The sequence below is a fragment of the Halichoeres trimaculatus genome, unplaced genomic scaffold (genome assembly GCF_033239565.1).
Source record: "Halichoeres trimaculatus isolate MK-OKI-2021-1 unplaced genomic scaffold, fHalTri1.1 fHalTri1_scaffold_10, whole genome shotgun sequence".
In the NCBI taxonomy this organism is placed as follows: Eukaryota; Metazoa; Chordata; class Actinopteri; order Labriformes; family Labridae; genus Halichoeres; species Halichoeres trimaculatus.
In genome coordinates this window covers 10,851,807-10,870,780 of record NW_027437187.1, presented here as the reverse complement: position 1 = coordinate 10,870,780, position 18,974 = coordinate 10,851,807, and the positions used below count along the sequence as shown (strand labels likewise).

General features: G+C 39.9%; 1 protein-coding gene across 1 annotated transcript in view; it reads left to right on the top strand.

Annotated features, from left to right (window-relative positions):
- Positions 1-18,974, top strand: part of tead1a (TEA domain family member 1a) — a 53,345-nt gene that overhangs the window by 10,274 nt on the left and 24,097 nt on the right. The window contains exon 2 of the mRNA XM_074677078.1: positions 9,729-10,202. Coding sequence (XP_074533179.1) covers positions 9,998-10,202 — 205 coding nt within the window. The 5' untranslated portion in view covers positions 9,729-9,997. The remainder of the gene's footprint in view (positions 1-9,728; positions 10,203-18,974) is intronic.

The window sequence follows — 18,974 nt, the reverse complement described above, 5'->3', positions numbered from 1 at the left end:
TGCTTTCTACTGGTGGAGGATATTGTCTCTCTCTCTCGTGTGTGTGTGTGTGTGTGTGTGTGTGTGTGTGTGTGTGTGTGTGTGTGTGTGTGTGTGTGTGTGTGTGTGTGTGTGTGTGTGTGTGTGTGTGTGTGTGTGTGTGTGTGTGTGTGTGAGACAGCAACAGCCCCCTCCTCAGGAAGAGGCTAGGGGAAGATAATGGCTCAGCCTGACTCAGCAAAAACTGTCACAGAGCAAAAATGGCGAGATGAAGATCAGAGAGAGGAGTTGCTAGGTAAACCTTTAACCGTCACATTTGTAAAAAGAAACGAGCGCTCACTGTATCTGTGTGCAATCTGTGACCAATTACTGTGTGTGTGCATAAGTGGTAATGGCTCTGTAAGTAGGGATGGTGAAATAACCAGGAGTGCATGTTATGAATCACAGCCTCTTCACTTCCCATAAAGCAAGTCTCTCTGTCTCACTTTCTCAGTCTTTCTCAAGTGTGTATTAGTGCACAAAAGAAGCTTTGCAGGTTTTGTCTCCCTGATGCTGCTTTTTCATTCAGCCCAATGAATATGTCTTTGTTTTTCAAACATTAAATTGGGTCAGGACTAATCAATCCGACTCGAGTCTTTCATAAAGGTGATTATTTCTTCCACGCGTTGTTCAAAATGATCTTATCACTAATGGATTATTCAAAACTGCGCCTGATCGAGAAGGAGCAAATGCAGACGTGCGTCAGCGTGTGAATAAAAATCACGAGTGATTGTGAAGAGATTAGCTCTTCACAGGAAATATACATGTGTCTGTGAAAAAAAAGTTCAACAACTTTTCATTTTTTAAGGTTTATACCTGTTCCCAACAATTTAGAAACGAAAGCACGCTCAAGTGTTGCTGGCTCTTCGTAGCAAACCACATCTTGCGTTTTTTGATCATCAGCTGATACCTTCACACACAGGTGCTCATGATCCCACAGTAATATTTACTTTTGTTGGATAATTGAAGCCACAGTCAGAGCTGGTTAAAGACTTGTCCTCATATGACCCTCAGGGTGTAGTTCACCCCTCTTGACCCCAGTGTAAAAACAGCCTGTTTCTTATAAGTGCTGTTAAAAACCAAAGATAATTCTTTGATGCAGAGAAGAGGTCAGGCTAAGCCTTCCTCTCTAACTGATTTGTTATAAATTAATATGAATTAACATGTGTTTAACAGTGGTTGTTGTGGAAATAAAAAAAAATATCTTACATAATATTTTCAAATGCATCCAATTTGCTGCAGCTGACACTGGTTATCTAAAGCTGTGTCCTTCCTGATGGGATTAGGCCAGATCGGCTCATCCACATAAAACCACATTCTGACCTTTGTCTATGATCCACTTATAATACAAATATTCAGAGCCCTCTCCTATTGGCCATTAAGGCATGATACAATATGAAGGAGCTTATGAATCAGGGATTGAAGGATCATTAATTTTGGAATTCCAAAACTCCCAACCTTTAAAGATGAGTGTGCCACATGTCTGGTTATTATGACATTTTTCTTTTCCAATAGTCCAAGTGAACTCACCTAGCTGTGTTAAATTGACAGTGATGAGTCGTATCAGCTGTTCGTGTTTATCACATAAACTGCTGGTCTCCACAAAAACTGCTCCCCCTGGTGGCTGGCTGCAGTATAGGTAAAAAAAAAAATCTGTCTCTCCAGTCATTCCAGATGGGCTGTGGTCAAACTTTAAAAAGTAATACACCTCATAGAAATGTTTCCCACGTCCAATTGTTGTGGTGATTTGAAGATGTTTTTTGGCTGCCTTGTATTCAAGTCCTCTTTTTTTCTGAATTTTGTTTACATTAGTTAAATGAGGTTGAAAATGTGGTTTTACGTAACGTTTAACGATGATTGACAGCTGCCGTTCTCGTGTTTTTTTGGGGGGGACTGTAAAATATGTCAGGCTGTAGAGTTAAATAGTGATTAGACTCTCGTAAGAAAATATTATTATTGTTGTCACCCGGCTCCACTCAGATTCTCCCAGCATCCCTCATACACTCTGGTTGCACAACTGCTTCAATGGCTGCGACTGTGACGGCGGTATTTCGGCTTGAAAACCGTACAATGGTAAATGGTGGAGCCAGGCTGTCCACTCTATATACAGTCTATGGTTTATCATCAGGCTAGCTTAAGCTTGGAACAAGCTACATGCTAACAAGACAGTGAATGTCCCCGTGCTCATGATATTAATTGCGTCTGATCCATTTTTAAGTGTCACAATGATGTCACTGGCTGTGGTCCCAGCTCTTGCAGTCAGTGCTAAAGTGTCTTCGAGCAAGACACTGACATTGCCCCTGCTGTTGGTCAGCTGTGTGTGAATGTGTTTGTGTTACTTATAGATTAGCTTACACTGATGGTTTCTAACTAGCAGCCTCTGCCTTCAGGGTGTGAATGTGGTATGAATGGGTGAATGTGACGAGCAGTGTAAAAGAAAAAAACAACTCAATTTACCATTTATGTTCAGAACCTAAGAGCTTATTCCAGATTTAAAAGCTTCAAGCTACACATTGAGGCACCTTTAGAAAAAGTAGCATTGAAAAAAGCCTTTATGTGCAGGCTCGTAGCGTTTATTCAGAATTGCAGCAGAGCACCTTTATTTCAAAAAGTTTCATTCGCCAATTCACTGCAAATGTAGATGATGTTAAACTCAAAGAGGATGTGTTAAACATATGTATGTCATACTAGTCTCCATAGCGACGGGAACTGACAGAACGTCAGCTAGGGCGGAAATCTTTTATTCAAATACATTCAGACTTTTGGAATAACATGAAGTGCTCTTGAATGATCCTCCCTCACAAATGAGGCGTCCACCGTGAAGGCTGCGGAAGTGTCAAGACAAATGAAGCACCTCCGAATCTGTTCAGCTCAAGATTGCTTTAGTCACACACAAGTAAAAAATGAGTCTTGTGCTCCATGGTCCTTGACAAAAACAAAAACAACAACAACAAGAAAAGTATAAATAAATAAATTAAAAAACATCCTTTTTATATAAGCAGAAAACATGAAAGATTACCTCAGGTGGTGAATAATGTGATTTGGCACTGTCAGGCACCATTAAAACATGACAAAAAATGTAAAGTAGAACAATGTTTGCTTTGAGGATTAGGAGAAAATCCTCTTGTACAAAACCGTGTGTGTGTGTGTGTGTGTGTGTGTGTGTGTGTGTGTGTGTGTGTGTGTGTGTGTGTGTGTGTGTGTGTGTGTGTGTGTGTGTGTGTGCGTGCGTGTGCGTACACAGTTGGAAGCAGTTAAAACAGATGTCGCCGAGTGGTCCAGAAAAAAAAAAAAAAAAAAAGAGTGGAAGAAACACTAGTCTGTGATAACATATTTAACTTGTAAACCAACACACACATGTATGCACAGATTAATTGGTTGTATAACATCTCATAACATCCTCACTGGCCTGTTTTGAGTGTGAAGGCTGAGACCCGTACCCACTGCATGCTCAACAATATATAAATGTGGTTGGCGTGTAGAGGAAGTCAGTAAGAGCTGGAAGAAAGAAGTGGAAGAGGAAGAAAGACGGCCCAGGGAGAGTATGAGAGTCCAAGGCAGCTGCAGGACCGTGGCAGGACGCCCTGTGTGTGTTCTCCTGAGGGCTGGCACTGACACCGTGACGCCTGCTGTCCTGGCTGCAGTGGCCCAGGCCTGCCTGGTGACAGGGAGATACAATGAGGGGAGGGTTGCTCAGTGTGCAGAGGAGTTGACCAGTCGGGGTTGATTGTTGTGTGACTAATGTCTCTCTTCAGTGTCCATCTGCTGTGGGGCCCCTCTCCTTCTCACATCCTCTCATCCTCGCCCTCTGAGCCTCACTTTGATTCTCCAGTGAGCACTGAAACTTTTTTCTGCTGTTTCCCACTCGTCATAAAGTCTCAGTACGATAAGAAGATACTAAGTAGTTTTAAAGCAATGGCTGCAGGGATGAGTCTTTGTTTGTGGTCAGTGGGGTTGCACCCTCAAAGCCTGTGTGTCATCAGAGGGGCAGAATGCTCCATGGCGTAGTGATTTTAAACTTGTCAAGGCTTTTAGTAACAGCCATTTCCTCTGCCCTGAGGAGCTCTCAGCCAAATCAAGAAGGCAAGCCAAACCAACACTGGGGAACAATTTGAAAAAAATAATCTTTCAAGTTAGATTTTTGTGCTGATTAACACTAAAATTGTCATGCTGGTTCCAAAATTGCAGTCAGTTTTTTTCTAGCACGTCATATTTTTTCTCCACATCTTACCATCCAGATCAGCTCTGATTGGCTGTAGTAAGACTTGTCGGCTGATCACGATTGGACTCGATCTACAGCTACGTGGAAACTTGTTTGTGCAGTCACAATTGAGACAGTGCATTGAGAGTTGTGCGCAGCTCCCAATAGGTCAGTACTGTCAATATCTGCTAACAGAAAGCTAGCATGGAAGGAATAAAGAGGATTTGTGCTGCTTTTCTCTTAACCTTGTAACCATAGCCAAATGGTTGTCAGTTCTAGTTCGTTTTATTCTGTTTTTTTTGGGGGGGGTTTTTTTGTTATTTAAAAACTTGTAACTTTTCCATCTTAGTGTTTTATTTACATAGGTCTGTATTTCCTTTGCTCCAGATCAAGTCTACTCCAGTAGCCATATCCTTTGTAAAAACATAATAGTGTTAAAAAAATAATGCAGTCATGCCTTTTTCTTTCATATTTCACTGTCAATATTTGAAGGCTTTCTATAAAACAAGCACATACCTGTTAATTAAAGTGTTTTTTTTTATATATTTTTTAAGAAAACGGGGATCCTATAGTTCAATAACTTGGCATGATAGAGAAAAAAAGAGACCAGTTTTGGATTCTGCACTCAAAAATTAGTTAAAACCATCTGTTAGACCTAACTCAACAAAAATTGTGTTCCCCAGTGAAATAATACCACCACATTTAAAGAAAAAGCTGGCATTCAGTGCATAAAAAGTTTAAAGGTTTGCAAATCATTTAAACCTTAATTCAAAACCAAACTATTCAAACGTAACACCAAACGTTAAAACAAAAAACATTGTTTTTCATGATTTTCTTCAGCGTTTTTGGACAGCATGAAAACATGTCCTTTCTGTTGGTAACTGTGTGAGCACATTATACATTTTAGTTAAAAATTTCTCAAGAAATAACACATTTGAAGGATTCACATAATCTGGAAAAATAAAAAGGAAAAGACTGATAAACAATACTCAATAAAGATTGAAAGGTGACTGTGATTGCTTTAACAGTTGTGACTTCATTAAAAAAAGTCTCCACCAATGAGACATTCGTTGTTGTATTGCTAAAAACAGGACAAAGCTGAACCATTCGGAGAGCAAACTAAATACTGCATGAGTCAAAATGTTACTTTTTCTGGGGCTGAAGCTTGATTATGAAAGTATATCATTTTTTTAAATGAAATACAGGGTGTACTGATTTGCAATACGTTAAATTCTATATATTTGCAGAGTGTTTTTTGCAGTGTTTCAAAATCCTTTGGAATCAGGATTTTCAAACAGTCTTTGATGACTCATATTGTTCCCAACATGCACTGCTGCCCTCAGTGGCTTGAGGTCATCATTGGCATCATCATCATCGTTGCAGGCTTCAGAAAAACAGTGGCAGAGCCTTAGAGGTGGTTTATGACTCTGTGTGACGGATGTTAGTATTTAAATCAGTTAAACAGCTCAGAGAGTTTGCATTGACCTGAAACATTCAGGCTTTTTTACAGGAACTTACCGTAGAGTTCTAACAAAACTGAAACTGTTGACTTACAGTAAAGTAAGAAACTGAGTAACCAGAGTGTGTGATTCAGATTTCAGCTTAGTCATTACTCTGTCTTCCTTCTTAGATGAAACTATGATGTCAACGAGGAACGCAAAATTAGATTAGGTCAGCTTTTTGTCCGTCCATTGTCAGCTTTTGTGGAGTGCAGTCTGCTGGTGGAGTCCACGGTGGGTCGCCATTGTTTCACCTGACAAGTCCAGACAAATGTCTTAATTCAAGAAATCAAGAGGCAAAAATGATGCCTGAATTGTTCAACTCTTTACAAGCAATTCATGTGTATTTCTTCACCTTAAATTTCTTGACACAAGACATTTTCAGCTCTTGTCAGGTGAAAGTAGCTCCTTTAAGTTCGGTTAAACAATTTCTACTGTAATCAATTATTAACCACTTGCTTCGATTTCAGTTTTGGAGTGAGTTTGGTATAGTAATCTACCGTTACTGACTATGAGGAGTTAAAAAACAAATTATCACCCTCTAATCTCTGTGGAGACCTGCTTTGTTATAGATACATGATTACAGAAGCCATTTAAAAGTGAAGAATAGCTGAAAAATCCTCACACTTTTTTAATCATAGCTGAAACTGAAAATTAACAGTTATCTTGGTTCATGTAGCGTTGACACGCCAAGCAGGTTTCTTTTCAGTCATGTTTGAAACTCCCTTTGAGTAAAAGCTTAAGTTTTACTCTTACATCTGTATTTGTCTCTACTAAACTCTCAGGAATAACAGGTCAGTCCTCTGTGACAGTGTAGTGTACTTACTGAAGCACTGACTTAAACTGAAATAATAGTTCTGCCACATTTGATGAGACGTCCATGTATTTATTGAGAACAGAGCATGCTGATAGAGAATGGACTCAGAAAATGCAGTTAAAGTGTTTCTGAGGATGTTTGTGATATAAAGGCAGCTGTAAAACCTCTCATCAGAGGATTCTTGTAACATGACCCTCCATGATCAAAGCCTGTAAGCGCTTTGTGCTCGATCGTATAACCTCCTGGAGGAATGAATACATGTATGAGTGGAAAGCTGGAGTGTGAGGAAATAGAGATGGATAGAAAAAAAAATAGGGAAAGCAAAGGTCTTGTACAAATGTTTGTGGCACATGGCTGTTCAAGCCCATGGGTGTTTTCTTGTTCCCTCACAGCGTTTCCCTCAGGTGTTAAAGTCATGGAGCTGGGTTTAAATGTCGGGTGTAACTGGTGTGACTTTCTTTCTTCAGTCAAAGGATGACCAACACAGGATCTTGCTCTGTTTCTTGCTGCGTTTACTCTATGTGACATTGAAAGAGTCTCTGTAACAGTGCAGCCTGCCTCCACTCCTGCACAGATAAATGCACATGTAAGCTAGCTAAATAAATCCAAAATAACATTTATGATGCAACATAAAAACTTGATAATAATAAAAAAAATCTACACAGTTAATACATTAAACACGTCATAAGTAAAGAGGATAAATAAAACAAATACATAGACCACATAGGAAAGGGAAGAGGGAAGGGGGCAAATCAGATATAAAGGACAAGACACCAACGAAGAAGAAAGTGAATGGCTGGATGCAAAAATACTTAAAATTAAAATTCACCAAGAGACTCTACAACACACACATGAAAACACAGGTATCGTTTCTGTAAATACAAAACTAGAAAAGCACACAGAGAGTGCAGACCTCCTCCAACATATTGTGATTGCCACCAACACTTTAGTCTTACTTTAATGTTATACTCCCTTTCAGCAGACTGTCTGCTACAATTTGGTGTTAGTTGCAGGTTTGTACTATAGTTTTTTTACTACAGATGGTCCAATACACTTTTTTACATTCCGATCCGATCTATTAAAATTTAATTATGCCGACAGTAACATAGTAAAACATAAAACAAACAAAACATTCTCATTTTCAAGCTATTTATTAAGTAGCATTGCAACAACCTGAGTGCAATATGTAATGGCATGGTATGTAGGGATGCACCAATCCAACTTTTCTGGTTCCAATACCGATACCGATGCCTGGGCTTTGGGTATCAGTCCATACTGATACTGATCTGATACCAGTGTAGAATAATAACCTGCATGCCCTACTGTAGGATAAGACTGGTAATGTTTTGGGTAAAAGGCAAAAAATGAGTAAATGAAAAAACTGAAGTAAATATTTATTTAAACTATAGAATATTCAAATGTTTAGCACTATTTTGGCAAAAAAAAAAAAAAATGCTTCAGAACGTATAGAAAGTCTATTCAAATGTAAACTTTTATACCCTGTAGACTGGTAATGCAGCAAAAAAAAGTGCATCAAAGGAAACATTTTAAATCAAGTATCCGAGAGCGCCAGTGAAAAAAGGCACGGAGCTGTTTGTCTGGATCGGCCCCTTTCCCACCAATACTGATCCAGCTTTGAGGGACACCGATACACCGATACCTGACACCAGGATTTGACATCCCTATTTGTTACTTGACAGTGTTGAAAATTATGATGACCCAGTACATAATTCATAATCCAGATCTTAGTATCCAGAATATTGGCAGGATCTGGATCGTACTTTTACATCTGTCAGAAATTATGGTGACCTTGTCTTGTATTGTTTTGTAAAGCAATCTGACCATTTACTGTGGAGTTATATACACATATGGTGAAAACAGCCCTATCTCACAATGATGAAGAATACTTAAACTAAATCCTGGATCCAGACGGTGATCCAGATCACCTCCAAAATTTAATCACTTCCTCTTTATCCCATTTTAAACATTTCCTGAAAATTTCATCGAGATCTCTTTGTTACTCTTTGAGTTATGTTGTTCTCAGACAAACAGACAAACTCTCCCAAAAACATAACCTCCTTGGCGGAGGTAAGAATGTAACATTTTTAACCCTGTCACATGACCATACATCTATACATTCAGTGTGATGCCTTCTGCTTTGCATGGCTGACTTGCATATGTGTGTTCTCACTGTCAAGTGTTACTGTGTTAAAATTAGACACACACACACAGACGCAAAAAAGCATACACACACTTAAATACACTTCACACCACAGGCTTGTGCATGCCGTGGCAAGGGACAGAGCCTGGGAAGTGTGAACAGTATAAGACCAGACAAAATGACATGTGTTCACCCAAGGAGCTGGCACTGTAATTGTGTGTGTGTGTGCATATGTCGGTGTACAAGTGTGATGTGCACTGCGCCAACCCTGCTGTTTACCGTGGGGGGATTTGAGAAGAATTGTAGGCAGCTGGCAAGCTGCTTCAGTTTCCTTTTTTTCCCTTTCTAAATCTTTTTGTCGCTGTGTGTCGTAGTGGCCTCTGTCTGCCTCTCCCTCATTCTCTTCCTCCACTTATCCATGTGCATGTGGGTTTGCTGTTGGGCAACTACAACACTTTTACAAAATAGGCAATTTCCCACATGAAAGAAGCAATAATTTCCCTTCTAGCAGCTGTGATACCGACCTACAATTTGCCTATCAAACTTAAAGCAGCACTTCAAAACATTTTCTTGGAGAAAAAAACAGTCTTAATATCTGCATGAATCACAGGAGACTGTCCCATTTCCATTGTGTGTTTTTTTTTCTTTTTTATTCAGAAGATATTGCATTTTGGTGATCAGGACTGATCACAGAACTGCACAACTTATTTGGAAAACCAAAATTGAAAATACAAACTCTTCTTTTGTAAAGTGAAAGCTGCAGTTGACTCCCTTTTGAAATGAGATGAAGCTTTGTCTCTTACTTTGATGCCTGACTTGTGTTTTCTTTCGTGCCTGAACATCTTCTAGACATGAAGTCATAAGCTGTGCTTTCAGAAAAAGAAGATAATATTAGCTTAGAGAGATATCTAGTGAAACGATGACTTTTAAAGCCTGTACACATGACAACGAGAAGATGTTTGAGACACAAGCTGGTTTTCACAGCGTTAATCACATCTAATCACCTTTTTTTGTCTTCTCTGTCTTTTTTAGGCTTCCTGCCTCCTGAAGTTGGATTTCTGACCACAAACCACCATCCGTCTTTGTTTTATAGTTTTAAGCATCAGACATTTTCACTGCCGAAGCAGCAGTTAGCATTAGCGTTTCATGTGGTAGTTAGCCACAGCAGGCGCATCCTACTGGGAGTTAATTAATACCATTAGTAAAAGCGTTTGCTTGAATTTACAAGCAGCTTTTTTTTTATCACATCACCTCCTTAGCCACAAGCTACAGTTTTTGGCTGGTTAATATTGAGCGCCACTATGGATCGCAGCAGCTGGAGTGGCAGTGAGAGTGGAGGCGAGGACATGGACAGGCTGAGTGACTCAGGAGGGGATAAGACCATGGACGGGGACCCTGAGGGAGTCTGGAGCCCTGACATCGAGCAGAGCTTCCAGGAGGCCTTGGCCATCTACCCACCATGTGGACGGAGGAAGATTATACTGTCTGATGAAGGAAAGATGTATGGTGAGTGATAAGACATGGACAGAAGTTTGGTGTAAGCAGCTGAAAAGGGTTAATGAATAAAAGAGCAAACTTCAATCAATCAATCCTTGTTTATATAAGGCTAGTTCACAACAAATGTTATCTCAGGTCGCTTTACAAATAGAGCAGGTGTAGACCTTACTGTGTTCAATTATTAACATACATCAAACAGCAAGACAGGGTAAGAGCCGGTGCAGTCAAAGAGTTAAGACTCAGTCTGATCCTGTCGTAATCCACCATGAGTACAGAACTTCCAGCTCTTAGGAAGTTACAATGACAAGGACAGACTTCCTTTCACAGGCAGAAACCTCGAGCAGAACCAGAATTCTGTTAGACAGACATCTGCTGGGACAGTGTTGGATCCAGGCCTGATCCAACTCTAACTATAAGTTTAGTCAAAAAGTAAGGGTTAGCGTCTACTTGACTGGTGGATGATTCCAAAGGAGGAGAGCCTGCAAACTTACAGCTCGACCTCCCATACTACTTTTAGAGACCGTAGGTATGACGAGCAATGACTGTGTGCTGGGAGCGTGATCGAGGAGGAAAACTCATCACTATGAGCTCTCTAAGATAGGATGATGCCTGGGCTTTGGCAGTTTTGTTTGTCAGAAGAAGGATTTTAAATCCTGTCAGATCATACGGGGTTCCAGTGAAGAGAAGCTTCAACAGGTGTGTTGTGCTCTCCCCTCCTGGTCTCAGTCAGTACGCCAGCTGCAGTGTTTTGGACCAGCTGAAGAGTCTTTAGAAACTCATTTAGACACCCTGATAAAAAGGGACTTACATAATCCAACCCAGAGGTATGAAGCATGGGCTGGTTTTTGCTCTGAGACAGGATGTGTCTGGTTTTATTTTTGTTCTAGCATGAGGTGAAATTGGCTGTCCCTGAAATCTGTCGGCTGTTGAAGCTAAATAACAAATCCTCATAAATTGGACCCCCAGATCCCTGATCCCGACAGTGTAACACTCTTGCTGGATGCAATCACAATAACCAAACCAATACTGATTTATTTTAATGATAAAATTCTCAATGCCAGGGATGGGAATTGATAAGATTTTGTCAATACCAATGCCTTTATCGGTTCTGCTTATCGATCTGATTCTTTATCGATTCCCTTATCAATTCCTGTTGTTCATTTCTTGGTACAAAAAGTAGCTTTACAGGTTTTCTGTGTCAACAACAAGTAGGCCATCTAGTGTCTCAAAGTGGTCATAGCGATGGTTTAAGTTGTTTGGAAACTTTCCATAGTTATGAAGTCAGCCATGAGCCTTTCAATTGCCTGTTAGCTTTTGACATTTGAAATTCTCAGTATTTTTACAAAGAGTTGATGTGATATGTTTCTGTGATGAAAGTTGAAATTCTATTCTGAAGCTGAAGTTACACTGTTGTATGCTAACTGCTAGCATATCAATGCAGTTTCCTGTAAATGCTTGAAGCTTGTGATATTTAGTTATTTTGATAAATAAGGTGATTTATATCATTTCAAATGTATTAGATATGAATCTCCTTAGAGAGAGTAATGTACATTTCTTTGTGAGTTCTGTTCTTCAGTAAAACTTCAAGCTGAAAATCCTGAATCAGAGTCTTCTTGGGAAACGTTATCTAACTGCTAAGCTAAGATAGCTGCAGCAGACTAGTCGACGTAAGGCCTGGCGGCTCCGGCACAATGTCAAGAACTGATAAGGGAATCGTTAAGCACAAAGGATAACAATATCAATGGATTGGAAACATTTCTTATCGATTCTCAACAGGAACCGGTTTTCGATTCCCATCCCTACACAATGCTTTTTGATACGCTGCACAGCAAACCACGCCTGGTTTGAATCCATGAACTGTGTGGTACACATCTTCCTTCTTATGGAAGAAGGTGACACCTCTGCACAGTGTTAGAAAAACACATCCAGTGTAGACCAAGCTGCTGCTGCTGGAGTGTGTGCTGTGGTGTGTCAGACTGTGAGAATTACTGGGTAGACAGAGGTGTGTGAGGACCGTCTCTCATGGCTTAAAGTGTCAGAGACACAGGAAAGAATGATGAACTGTAAAGACAGGAAATAGATGTGTGCTATAAGGTGAACCATGTCTGTGTGTGTGAGTCCAAAAAAGAGCTTGACAATGAACGTGTGTGTGCGTATGTTTGAGTGTGTGTGTGTGTGTGTGTGTGTGTGTGTGTGTGTGTGTGTGTGTGTGTGTGTGTGTGTGTGCGCGTGTGTTTGAGTGTGTGTGTGTGTGTGCGCGTGTGTGTGTGTGTGTGTGTGTGTGTGTGTGTGTGTGTGTGTGTGTGTGTGTGTGTGTGTGTTGTGCTAATAGAGTGATGAACAGATGGTCCTCTGGCTGCCACCAGCTGCGCCTCCCTCCTTCTCTTTCACTTTATTTTTCCCTCGCTCCATATGCAGAGTGCTCTGTAGTGATTTTGTTTTGAGGCTACTTGGGATTTAGACCTTTGAGTATAAAATTAAATCCCAGTCTTAGTGTTTTTCTCGTTTTTGTTTTTTTTTTGTGTTATGCAAATGTGTGATGAAGTTCTGTATTTAGATACACAGTAGAAGCAAAAAAAAGTAAGTGAACACCAGGAGATTTAAAACATCTTAAGTTGTTGAGTATTTCACGTTTAGCCAGAGCAGCTAAACAAAGTTAATGACAGATACTTTTGGCCCTGGCTAAAGACCACATCTCTACCACCTCTTAAAGGCTGCAATTAAGATTTGATTTATCACTTTTTTGATATCAAAGAAAATGAAAAAATGTGTCATAAAGAGGGAAAAGTGTGGCTTCAAGTAAAAGATTAACGTGTTTACAAAAGGCGTGGGAAATAAACATCTGCTTGCTCTCTGCACACAAAGGTGTTGCTTGCATGATAATTGACAAAATTAATCCACCTAATTTTTGTGTTTGTGAGTACTCAAAGATGTAAAGCTATTCATGCGTTCCTCTAACAAACTCCTTTTTACGACTTTTCCAATGTTTTTTTAAAAAAGGAAGACAACATAAAGAACACTGGTCAATCCATTCTACATATCAAGTAAGGATCTCTGTGCTGATTGGCTGTTGAGCTATAAGCAATTCACTGAAAATCTGATTTTTTTTTTTTAACTCCAAACACACACACAGCTCACTACTTTTACTGTATAAACTCTGTTCAGTTCTTCTTGCATTGCTTCTGCACTCAAACTTTGGATATCATTCACTTGGATAATTCCTAATGATAGTAATAATAAATGATTTAATTGGCGTAAACATCATGGAATTATTATCAATCTTCACTGTTTTTACCAGCCCTCTCAGGGTCAGCCCCAACAATGGCAGTGCACAGATGACGGATGCAAACCACTAACAGGCCACCCACAAACAAACAAAAAACAAACAAAGCTTGAGACACTACATTTATCTAATAAGTGATAATCAGAGTACCTGTATGCACATATGGCTACATTTCCTAAACTAATCTGCCTCCACTGGTACTATTGTTATCTTGGCCTAGTCACCTCTGGGGTCTTGAAAGTAAAAGGCAGACCAAATATTTTCTGTTTGCATGTTTTTATATCAGGTTAAACCTCTATTTGTGTCTACTTGTTTGCAATTATGGATTAAATATACTTTTGAAAATGTGTTTTTTTTTTTTTTAAAGGAATTATCCAACCTTCTATCAGTGTTTCATGACGACCACTTTGGGAACCATTGATCTAAAGAACTGTCATCACCACAAAGTTTTACTCCAAAAGGCAAAAACGCAGAGAAAAAAAATCTGATTTTACACAGAAACGCTTGAGGACTGAAAACGCTGTAGTAAGCATGCCAGGCCTGTAGTTGGCGCTATAACTGTCTTGTCCAGAAGCGGCATTTGGTAGATCTCCACTGAAGTAGAGTTGGGCAGATCATCTGGTGTATTGGTGAATGCTAAGTGCCGAAGTGGAGCAACAGATGCACATTTGGTTGAAAGACAGTTGTACTTTTGTACTGTTGTATGTATGCGCATACATACATTATACATATAAGCAGTGTGGTTTCAGCATTTCCACTGAAAACTTTGGCTTGCTGTTTACACGGCAAGGTTTCAGAAAAAAATCCATGATTGGCTACAATGCAGTTTTTATGTAAACTAGAGGCCGAAACTTAACAAAACTTTTGCTTTACAACCTAAAACTTTTGTCGTGTTAACAGCACCTAAAACATAGGCCCCTGGTCAGTAGCTAAACTTTGAATGTGGGTCGACTGATTTCAAATAACTGTTGTGTTAAAATATATCAGAATTCAGTTTATGGTTTGGTTTGACTACAGAACTGGGCCATGTAGCACAGAAATGTTCTTGTTTTTGAAGCTCTTAATAAACAAATGTTAAACAGCTGTTTCTGCTTCACTGCTGTTGCGTCCCTCAATTCAAAAAAGGGAGCCAGACAGCGAAAAACAGTTTCTTAATAGGACACAGTAATATGTAATCAAAGCATCCACCTAACTCTGGAAAATCATAGTGAAATCAGTGTGAGCTTCATGCTGCAGGAGTCTGACACTAACCCTGTTATTGCTTCTTCCAGTTATTGATCAGTCACCAATCAATGAGTCTGATTCTGCTCTGTCTCTGTGACGTGCTCAGCGCTATTTGTGTACCCTGTTGACTTTGGGTCCAAGTTGTTGACACGTTAATCACTGTGACCTAATTGAGTTAGACAGTGCTCGTATTCTCGGGCAAAGCAGGAAAAGCAAAATGGTGAGAAAAGATGAGCAGCATTTGGCAGGGAGATCAGGGGCTTTAATCGTTACTAGAACATCTGTGCAAGGCAGAATTATGAAACAGCACCTACTTTGTTTTTATTTCTGGCTCATGACGCAGATAGACGAGGGCAGTCTCACATTTTTGACTCGTGTTTTATTCTTTTGCAAACCTTTCAGTAACTTTTGAATCTGGAATATTTACTTCACTTTTCAAACCTCTTCATTAATCATTATTTTGCGGTTTTCTTAAGCTTTAAGAATAAAAACATGGTGGGTGAGTGTTCCTACGAAAAAGAAAGGCAGTGTCTGAATGGAAGGGGGACTATGGGAGTTTGAAGTACCCCCCACTAGCTGCAGGAAATTGACTGGAGAAGAAAAGAACAGTGAATTTGTGTAAAAGTGCTCAGGAGGAAGCAGGAAAAAGGCATAAAATAGATGGCTATAGCATGGTGGGAATATAAAAATGTGAGTAATAGCACAATCACTCTAAAGGTACAACAGTATACAGTATATACAGCATAATGTCCCTCACTGAAATAAATGGATCAACCAGAAGGAGACGAAAGCCACTGAAGAGGTATTGAACCTTGTCTGACTCTGAAGCTGTGGAAAACAAAGGTAATGACTGAAATGTCCGCTGAGACAATGACACTTTATCTTTCAGATATTGTTTGGGTGGTTTCCTGTAAATATCTCTGCCTTTAATAGTTGTTTTTTTTAAACCACTGTCACTGAAAACTGAAAAGCCCTTAAAAGGAGATTTTACATCAAAGCTTTACCTTGAGCTGTGAGGTCTTCTTATAGAGATCTGAGAATGATAACAAACTAAAAGAGATAAACTGAAAACTCACCTTAAAGAGTGACTCATGAGACATTCAACTGGAATAAGACGTTTTATATGTTGAACATAAAGGGTGAAGATGGATGTCACTGACTTTACTCTGTCTGTTGTGAACTCAGATAAATCAGGTTTAGAGATGTTTTCAATCACACCTTCCAAAGTGGAGATTTCTGAGAACTTGGTTTTGTAGTTTTCCTATGGACAGTGAAAAGTTTTGAGGTACTAACGTACCTGTGCAGAGCAATTGTTGTTCGTATGCTGCACAGGGGCCAAGATGGCAGGCTTCAGGTTGGTTTACATCTCTACAGCCGTGTTTCCACCAAGCAGTCCAGTTCGGTTCAGTACGGTTTGACATGGTTGGGTACAGTTAAGCCTGATCCGCGACGCAGTTTGTGTGTGTGTGTTTACCCCGCCAATAAATAGAGCATAGATGGAAGACATGCAGCATTTTGTCCTCTCTGTGATTGGCATGTAGCTCTTTGATACAAAGTGCAATCGAGCTTTGTTTCAGAGAAGTCTGTGTGCTGCTAGGAGAAATGCAGGCGCTGTCTGGGTAAGTGGCAATTGTTCCCACCAGTCAACAGTCTGCCGTGTTGAAGCTCCACCTTGCGAGAGCGGATCCGTTCAGCCTGGCACCCATACGGAAGGGTCCCAAAAATTGGGACAGCTCGTCTCCGTTATTTGGGGATCTGCCCCAGGTTAAGTCAGCGGTAACGCCACAAAATGTGCGCCGTACCGAGACGAAACAAACCGGTCTGCTTGGTGGAAACGCAGCTTTTGGCACTGTAAAGCCCCGTTTCCACCAAGCGGTTCAGTTTGTTTTGTCGTGGTATGTCACACATTTACATTTTGTGACGTTGCCGTTGACTACTCCCAGGACAGGTCCCAAAATTACCAACCTGTACCGTCACTTTTTGGGACCCTTCCATTGGGGTGCCAGAAAAAAAACCAATCCAATCCAATATAGACTGTTGATAGGTTGAAAGAACTGTCACTATATTTGTCCTATCACCCTTCTCTTTGTAACAAACAGCCTCACAGAAATCACAAAGAAGACACATCGTTGGATGTCTTCCATTTCTGTTTACTGTGTCGCATTTTTCTTCTTCGTTGGATTTATTAGTCTAGTACACTGTGTCGCACTAATATGGCGCCACACTATTATGTTACTGATATGACTATCGGCATCCAGCTTACACCCTGCCTACCACAAGGGGGCACGGTTGGCTTTGGACAAACAGGATCCGGTTTAACCAATCCAACCTGTACCAAACCGTACTGATCCAAACTGGACTGCTTGGTTGAAAATGGGGCTTGAGATGAATGTCAAGTTGGAAACCTTGCTGTTCTTCACCATGAGCATGGGTGAATATCTTATTTTTGATTCTTTAATGTGTGACAGACTGATTTCACTTTTGCACCACTAACTGTTATGTAGACATAGGCATAGACGAGGGAGTTTGATACGACTGGAAACACCATATTAACGATGAAGAGTACGTCTTAGCTGCACTTGTCCATGTAATTTTGTTTTTGCCCCAATAAAAAGCCAGACAGTAAAAGAAATCAGCAGCCAAACCCCTGTAATATCATCAGTCTGCTGTTTTCTCTCTGTGACTTGCTCAGTTGGAAAAATAGCTCAGTCGGACATAATGCAGACTTTGTTTCTAGGATGCTGGAAGGGTAAAGTCTGCTTACTGTCTCGTTCAGCTGATTAGGAAATTTTCTTTTTCTCGTACAGTGCCTGCAGGGGATTTATGGATGAGTTGAGGGTTGCAGTTCATGTGTGAATGGGGCTGAAGTTGAACAGGGGTGGTGTGGGGAGCTTGGACATCCATGTTAGCAAGAGGTGTCATTTAAAAAAGACCTAGTACAAAAGATCTGCTCTGGGATACATGAGCTCTGACAGCAAAACACAGTTTAGTTAACTGTAACTGAACGATCTGGGGTTCAGACACATTTGTGGTGATACAGGCGGCAAGTTTTGACATGAAAAAGGGAAAGTGTTAGATCAATTCAACATCTGTAGTCTTTTATTTAGATTTTTTAAATCAGTAGTTTAATCAAATTTCACAGTATTTGATTTGATTCAGACAAAGACTGAGGGCCTCACTGTACAGTGGATGAGAAGGGTCGTGGCATACAGGACAAGTATCATCATTATTTTTCCACCAGGCTTGAAATCACCCAATGGCCATGCTTCAGAAATATCCAGTAAACTTTGCCCTATGTTAGTGCCTATTAGTATGTTGGTCTTAAAATGAATTTTCAGGTGTACACTCCGCTAGACACCAAGTTTTTCATCACCGTCCTCTATTTGATGCCCAATCTCCTGAACACCTTCAAAAACAGATGCATCATCACAGAAGACGATTTATTAGATGCTTTGTGATCTTATCATCAGGGCCCTGGAGAATAAGGAATGTTTTGTAAAATCTGCTTTTTATGTTGTTTTTCACATGAAAGAGGCAGATCAACAACTTTAACATAAAGTTGATGATGTCACCTTAAAAGGTAGTCTCTGTGAATGTAATGAGTCCAGACATGTCTGGTATGTATGGTTATTGATTGAGTCCCGTTTAGTCTTAAATTAACTGTCCTCTTTAAAAATTAACAGAGCAGAAAGCGGCTGCAGGAACCTTTGTTAGTGTAAACTCATGTTGTCCAGTGCCCTGTAAAGTAGCTGGGCGATACCACACTTTTCTGATTTGATACGATGACAATTTCTTCAGTGATTTTTATTTAAAACTTAAAATGTTACACTTTAAAGACAACTCCCAGTGACAAATATTCATCTGTTCATTTAACAGTCTTAATGTGCAAAACCTTTGGTTGCCTTACTTAATAAAATAACAACGATGAAATAAATATAGAAAAACACATGAACAATTGACAAAAATATTAATCAAGATACAAAAATAAAACATAAATAACACTGATTATGATAATTAATGATAAAGAAATGTCAAAATAAAACACCTAAATGTTGCTTGTGTTGCTGCAGGGTTGTCCATCTTTAATACACAGACTGCACCTTGCTGTAGTTTCATTCACAGGTGAAAAGTACGCCCACACCACGCTCCTCTCCCTCTTGGTTAAAAACAGCTAAGTGGAGTTGTATACAGCTAGGGGGGGTCGGTAAAAAATCTTGGAGTAAGTAATCCTACAAGATTCAGAAGTGACACATGAACTTTTAAGTTTACATTAA